Raw genomic sequence first — 7,788 nt, 5'->3', positions numbered from 1 at the left:
ACTAATCTTCAAGAGAACTCAGGTTCAATTCCCAGCTCTCACATGGCTACTCAAAACCATCTGTAATTCTAGGTCTACGGGATCTGATGCCCTATTCTCGTGTCTGAGGGTACCAGGGACAAGCTTGGCATACAAACATATATGCAGAGAAAACACTCATTAAACACAATTTTTACAAAAAAGGAAAGAAAAAAAAAAGAGAAATAATTGACTAATGAACAATAGCAAAATGGCAATGATTTCATGAAACAATCTCTGAGATTAATTAAATGGTATTTATATGAGTTTATATTTTTTCCTTAAGGCTACTGATGCCCGGAGGGCTTTTCCTTGCTGGGATGAGCCTGCTATCAAAGCAACTTTTGATATCTCGCTGGTTGTGCCTAAAGACAGAGTGGCTTTATCAAATATGGTATGTATGGGCTAATAAACGTTTACTAGTATCTGGTCTGTTTGCTTTGTTGATTAAGTAGGAGTTGTGAAACCACCTGGCATAGTGCTTTCTACTAACAGAAGCATTGTTCCTACCTTCCTCAGCCGCCTTCTGATGGCTTCCCCTCAAGAACTTCCCCTAGGAGAGCCACAGTAAGGCAAGACTCTTACTGTGTGGTTTTGTTTAAGTCAGGGTGCACTGTATCGAAGGCTGCCTGTTAATCACTCTGTAGCTCACACTGGCCTTGAACTCACACCTGACCTCCTTCCTCACTTTCTTAGGTGTTAGGTTTGTGTCCATGAGCTGCTGTTTTTATCTCTTTTTAAAACTGAAGGATATAAATAAGGAACACTAATATGTGAAATAACCTGCAATAAAAGTGTCTTGGCTTTCTCATTAAATCCTAGAAGTGATAGCTATATTAAAAAGTATATCTAGAGCTGAGCAGTGATGGCACAAGCCTTTAGTCCCAGCACTTGGGAGGCAGAGGCAGGCGGATTTCTGAGTTTGAGGCCAGCCTGGTCTACAGAGTGAGTTCCAGGACAGCCAGGGCTATACAGAGAAACCCTGTCTCGAAAAACAAAAACAAGAGTATATTTAGTTTTTTGGCAGATTATATTTTCAAATATGCTCTTTAATGTTGTTACTGATCGTATTCCTAAGTAAGATAAGCTTTCACTCTTACACTTTATTGTCTAAGTCACGTTGTTTAAGATTGACAGCAGGGCTTAGATTCTGACTCTGGAGAGAGAGCTAAGAGCTATTAGCATGCTATGCATGGTGACTCTTGCCTGTAATCCCAGCACTTGAGAGACTGAGGCAGAAAATTTGCTACAAATTCAAGGCCAGCCTGGACAACACAATGAGTTTCAAAACAGCTGGGTTAAAGACCCTTTACCAAAGGCCAAAAAAAAATAACAAAACATCTAGCGTTTGCCTACTCACTAGTGGAAAGAATTCTGTAGAAAACGCTGTTCTCATCAATTCCTAGTAAGAAAACCGGTATACTAAATGGAACACTCTTCTACATTTTAGTGTGAACGAATTTGAGGTCTGTTTCTTAAATACAAATATGGCTTCTGTGGAAGAAAGGATAGAGTCTTAAGAAACTTGAGAGCTGCCAGGCAGCGATGGCGCACGCCTTTGATCCCAGCACTTGGGCAGAGGCAGGCGGATTTTTGAGTTCGAGGCCAGCCTGGTGTACAGAGTAAGTTCCAGGACAGCCAGGGCTACACAGAGAAAAGAAACTGAGAACTGTCAGAACCAACTACACAAAGAAAAGAAAAGAAACCGAGAGCCACTGGATGGTGCTGTTGGACTGTAGTGGTGGATCTCTGTGAGTTCAAAGCCAGTCTGGTCTACAAAAAAGTGAGTTCCAGGAAAGCCAGGGCTGTTAAACACAGAGGAAATGTTAGGAACTCCATAGGCAAAGGTGAAGTTTCACATCTTCACAGAATGTTGAGGCATGGTATTTGGGATCTAGAACTCACTAAAACCCTCTAAGATGTAAGATTCTATAATCACTTTTATTGTTAATATACTTTATCCTGTCCTTATTTTTACTTGAAAAGTATTGATGTTTTTTTAAAAAACAAAACAAAACCTAAAACCTCTTAATGCAGGGCCAGGGTAGTGGTGCATGCTTTTAATACCAGCACATTGGGAGCCAGAGACAAGTGGATCTCGAGAGGAGTTCAAAGCTAGGCAGAGCTGCATAGTGAGACCCTATCTCAAAAAACAAAACTGGAAGAAAGCATCCCCAATGTTCGCTATTTAAGCTCTATCCCCATGTAAACTATTTATAAGAAAAGTTATCTTCTTTTTTTTAAGTAAGTTCTTAGGTGTTTTAACACTTTGCTTCTAATTTCTTAGTGTAAGAACTTTATCAAAGACCAGACAAGATGGTGCCTACCTTTGATTCCAGCATTGTGGGTCTCTGGCTTAGAGGCTAGTTTGTTTACATAGCAAGATCCTGGCCAACCAAGAGCACATCGTTATTGAGACCTTTGTTTGGCTTTGAGACAGGGTTTCTCTGTGTAGCTCTGACTGTCCTGGAACTTGGTCTGTAGACCAGACTTGCCTCGACTCTCTGGGATCTGCCTCTGCCTCCTGAGTGCTGGGACTCATGCACCACCAGCATCCCACTGAAGGAAAATTTTCTCCTAAGAGCAGAGACCTACATAATATAAAAACAGTGATGAACTTGGTTAAAATACCATTTTAAGAAAGGGAAAGGGAAAAAAATACTTAAGCCTGTAGCTTTTTGCCTAGTATTTACTCTGAAATACCAATATAAATCTCCTTAAATTTTTCTCATTTTCTGTTTTTGTTTTTCCCTTAAGAATGTAATTGACAGGAAACCGTATCCTGATGATGAAAATTTAGTGGAAGTGAAATTTGCTCGCACACCTGTTATGTCTACGTATCTGGTGGCATTTGTTGTGGGTGAATATGACTTTGTAGAAACAAGGTCAAAAGATGGTGTGTGTGTCCGTGTTTACACCCCTGTTGGCAAAGCAGAGCAAGGAAAGTTTGCGCTTGAGGTAAATGTCCTTGAAGAGAATTGCTCCAGTAGACCACAGCTCCAGGCTGGGCTTACATCAGATCACTTACTAATACGATTATTTGTGATTTCATGGAAAGTTGTTATGATGCTTTCATTTTACTTTTATTAGAATTTTGGATGTGCCATCCTTGTTGCATTAACATTTTCTAAGACAATGATCCAGAGAATACAAAAGTCGGGGCTGAGGGTAGTGGGAGAGTTTGTGTTTAACAGTGCATGAAGTCGTGAGTTCATACCTCTTGCTCTGGAGAAAAGAGAGAGATAATATAAAAACAGAATTTGTTTTTCTATGGAATACCATGAAAGTATATAGTTATTATTCATACCAACTTATAAATAGGCTAGAGTTAAATCAGCGACAACATTTGTAGCGAACACAGTCTTCAAAGGAAGACTGGGATCCATTTCTAGAAGCTTAAGATAGTTTGGCTTAAAGCAGGTTTCCTTTGTGGATTTCTGTGTGACTTATAATAAAGTATTCATCGGGTGTTTTTATTTTTTGTACTTTATAGGTTGCTGCTAAAACCTTGCCTTTTTATAAAGACTACTTCAATGTTCCTTATCCTCTACCTAAAATTGATCTCATTGCTATTGCTGACTTTGCAGCTGGTAAAGTAAATTTCATTTTATTGCTGAGTTGTATGACTTTATTTGAATTTTGTGATTTTTGAGGAAAAGTATGCATATATGTCAATAAATGTTTCTGTTTATTTTATGAAGGTGCCATGGAGAACTGGGGCCTTGTTACTTATAGGTATGTTAATGATACATTACCCTGCCTTCTTTCAAAAATCACCGATTTCATGTAGGCTTCACTCTATTCACAGTTGAGTGGCTTTTTGTTTTATGCTCTGGGAAAAATTTCTGCCTCTCCTGAGTTTCATGAATATTTGAAGCATGCAGATCGACTCCCCTCGCTGGTGCTACTATCTGAGGGTACAATATTTTTAAAGGGAGCATTTGGTACTTGTAGCATTTTTAGCTGTATACTTGGCTGAGTCATGTCCAGTGTGGTTTCAAGAGTTTGCATAGCTATTGCCCAATATAAAGAGCCTCTCTGATTCTGTATTTTCTAGGCAGATTTTTACATGGCTGTCAGCACAATACAAACATGTGGGTTGCATAAGTTCTGAGGCTGAGGCTGTAAGCAGTTTTTCCTTCCACTTTCACTTGCCTTTGGATGAGCTGAGTTCTGTGGAGCCTGCTCAGTGTCCTTTTTGGGACTTTAGACTGTCTTTTGCTGTTGCTTTCTTATGTCTTCTCTGATTAGCAGTCTTCCTAGTCACCGGACAGCACACTGATAAACTTGGACATCTTTGATACTCTGTTGTACATAGTCTATCAACGTAGTCTTCAGACTTCCTCGACCCTACTTATCTGACATTTGCTAAGAAAATGTTTACTTGATATTGCGAGAGCCTAATATAAAGCCAATTGATTTATTGCCTGAACCTCCTTCACTTCTTTATGCCTGCTTTTATTGAAATGCTTTTACCATTTTGTTTTTTAAACACAGGGAAACTGCATTGCTTATTGATCCAAAAAACTCGTGTTCTTCATCCCGCCAGTGGGTCGCTCTGGTTGTGGGACATGAGCTCGCCCATCAATGGTTTGGAAATCTTGTTACTATGGTATTTAATATTTTTAAGTGCTCAAATATATCCATTTGTGTCCTGCTGTACATTATTTTGGCCACACTCTTTCAAATTTGGCTACAAGTTTTCTTATATGCTCTGTGCTGGTGTTGTTTTGCTTCCAGCACTTGGGAGGCAGAGGCAGGTGAATGAATCTCTGGCCAGACTTGTATGTAAAGTGCATTCTAGGACATCCAGGACAACACAGAGAAACCCTGTCTTGGAAAACAAAATAAAAAGAAACATTTTCTTTTAGAAGGTCTATTTTCAAAAGCATTTATCAGGGCTATGCAGATAGTTAAATGGTTAGGTACTTGCCCAACATGCTTTGGCCCTTAGGTTCCCTGGCATCTAGAGGAGGTAGAGGAAGAGAGAAAAGAGATTTATGAGAACAGAGATGAGACCATGCTTATTTAACAGGAAATATCTATAACTATAATTTGTTTGCTAATGGGAAATGTTAAGATACTAATTTGGGTGAGAGAAAAACTTATCTTAGAAGAAAAGGAATGAACTGTTCAGGAAGATTGCAGGCTAACTAGTTCTTTAAGTTACCTTTGTTGTATAGTTTACAAGTTGAACTATATGGAAACAAAAAGTGGTTATGTGAGTCATTATTGTATTAGCCTAAAATAAGGTGAAGTTTGAAGTAAAATTTTAAAATTCTGCAGAATAAAGTTGAACTAAAATTTTAACTATCTAGTCGGAGTTTTCAGTTACTGTATGTATTTTGTTAATTCTGATGTTTTACCTTTACTGTAAATAAAATTCTACCCCTGGGAGCCATTTATGTAAGTGTTTTGAAATACAGGGTTTAATAATTAGACTTATCTGTGCCCTGAAAGAACTAGAGACTGGACTTAGCCAGATTCCTTGACAGCACCATAGGCTGCCAAAGATTTGAACCTGCCTTGGATGTTGGTTAAGTCCATGTGTCTTAGAAATGAACAAAAAAGTAAGATGTGTTTCAACTATGACCTAGCTAAGAACGTTTCTAAAGAAAGTCAGTCCCTGAAAATAAGTCTTCCATTTTTCTTCTGATGCTTAAAACGTTTCTTATAGGTTAGGTGGCTTTTAAAAAATAACTTATTTTTACTTTATGTGCCTTGGAGTTTTGTCTGGCTGTATGCCTATGTGAGAGTGTCAGATCTTGGAGCTGCTGTGTGGTTGCTGGGAATTGAACCTCGGGACTCTGGTAGAGCATTCAGTGCTCCTGACTGCTAAACCATTTCTCCCACCCCAATGTTTTTTATTTCTAATACAATTTCATTGGAACTATATGAGTTAATGCCTGCATTCAAATGTATGTAAAAATTTCTATTTTCCCTCTGGTTTGGGGGGGCTTTTGTTGTTTTTGTGTTTTTTTTATTTTTTAAAGGTTTTCTACATAGCCTTGAACTGTCCTGGAACTTGTTCTGTTGACCAGGCTGTCCTAAACTTCAGAGGTGGACTACCTCTGCCTCCCAAATCCTGGGATTAAAGGCGTGTGCCACTACCGCACGGATTTTTGTTTTGTTTTGAGACAGTCTTTGTGTGTAGTCCTGGCTGTCCTAGGGTTCCTCATTATATAGACCTGACGAGGCTGGCCTTGAATTCACAGATATCTTCGTACCTTTGCTTCCTGAGTGCTAGGGTTAGATTTTTGTGTTACAATTCCTGATTTTGTATTTTCTTGGTACACAGCAAGTCTGTTATTCCTACCAATATTTTGTGCTCAACATTGAGAAGAATTGTTTGTTTGTTTATTACCAGCAGTAAATTTTGGTAGAGAAAATACACGCTTGTTGTTGTGAAACAACTTTTTTTCTGAGCTTATGTAACTGTCTTTATTAGATGCCAATTGTTTCATAGACTGAAATTCCAAACGATTAGTGTTCAGTAGCTTTGAACTAGCTTATCTCAGTGAGGCTTATTAATACCTAATTGACAAACAACCCTTATTACTTGATATTAAAACTGTTCGGTCTTTGCAAACTGTGTGCTTTTTTACTATTCAACAAAAAATTCTCAGGCCTCTGTTTTGGATCCATATATTACTGTATTAAGAGGTTTAATCAACATCAATGAAATTAGACTATCTAAAGATAGTTCTTAAATTTTTCATGTCACTATTTTATTTTTTCATTATACAGAAAATTCTTTATTAGATTCTGTGATCAAACCCACATACATAGACCTCACATATTTAATAGTGTTACCTCTGTACAAATGGGATAAAAAGGTTTAATGTTTCTAGATAAGGACCTTAATTTCTGGATATTCAACCACTATTCAACTCAGTATGCATTCTTAGATGTGAATTTTCTATTTCATAAATCCTTAAATGTCATTTGTGTTTGAGTTGCTTCCTGCTGTGCGTGATATTTCTGCTAGATTTACATAGTCCTTGGGGCTGTACTACATTCCTCTTTATTTAGAAATAGAAACCCAGGTCACTGTTTCTCCCAGTCATTGCATGTTTGATTTCCACCTTTCTCATTTGGCTGGGAGAGCTGTCGTTTGGTTTGGGATTTAAAAGAAATTCTTGGCTGCAGATAGCCCTCTGATTTACTGCCCAGCCTGATGCCCATTTTGCAGTAAACTCAAGAATCTTTCTCTTGGGGCTGGAGAGATGGCTCAGTGGTTAAGAGCACTGACTGCTCTTTCAGAGGTCCTGAGTTCAATTCCCAACAACTACATGGTGGTTCACAACCATCTGTAACGGGACCTGATGCCCTCTTCTGGTGTGTCCGAAGAGATTGACGGCATACTCAAATAAATAAATAAATAAATATTTTAAAGGAAAGTATCTTGTGAAGGGGGCAGCATTTGGGATATAAATATATAAACAGATTTAAAAAAATAAATTTTTCTTGCTGGACAGTAAGGGAAGGAGATTGACACGACATTCTTCACTAAACTTTTTCTTTCTTCTCTTCCTCCTCCTCTTCTTCTTTTCTTTTTTTAATTTTTTAATTTTTTTTTCATTTTTATTTATTTTTTATTTTTTATTTTTATTTTTGAAATGGTCTCACTGTGTAGCCCTGGCTGACTTTGGAACTTGCTATGTAGAGCTGGTGGCCCAAAATTTGTAGAGACCACCTGTCTCTTCTTCCTAAGTACTGGCACTAAGGTATGTAGTACCATGCCTGATCAAATTCTTTTTTTTTTTTTTT

General features: G+C 38.0%; 1 protein-coding gene across 2 annotated transcripts in view; it reads left to right on the top strand.

Moving 5' to 3' along the window:
- Window positions 1-7,788, top strand: part of Npepps (aminopeptidase puromycin sensitive) — an 85,438-nt gene that overhangs the window by 43,886 nt on the left and 33,764 nt on the right. For both annotated transcript variants that reach the window (XM_031355078.1, XM_031355079.1), the window contains exons 5-9: window positions 305-412; window positions 2,776-2,976; window positions 3,512-3,608; window positions 3,720-3,753; window positions 4,516-4,630. In XM_031355078.1, the coding sequence (XP_031210938.1) occupies window positions 305-412; window positions 2,776-2,976; window positions 3,512-3,608; window positions 3,720-3,753; window positions 4,516-4,630 (555 nt within the window). The remainder of the gene's footprint in view (window positions 1-304; window positions 413-2,775; window positions 2,977-3,511; window positions 3,609-3,719; window positions 3,754-4,515; window positions 4,631-7,788) is intronic.

This window comes from Mastomys coucha, unplaced genomic scaffold (genome assembly GCF_008632895.1).
Source record: "Mastomys coucha isolate ucsf_1 unplaced genomic scaffold, UCSF_Mcou_1 pScaffold5, whole genome shotgun sequence".
Classification (NCBI taxonomy): domain Eukaryota; kingdom Metazoa; phylum Chordata; class Mammalia; order Rodentia; family Muridae; genus Mastomys; species Mastomys coucha.
This window is presented reverse-complemented; position numbering and strand designations above follow the sequence as displayed.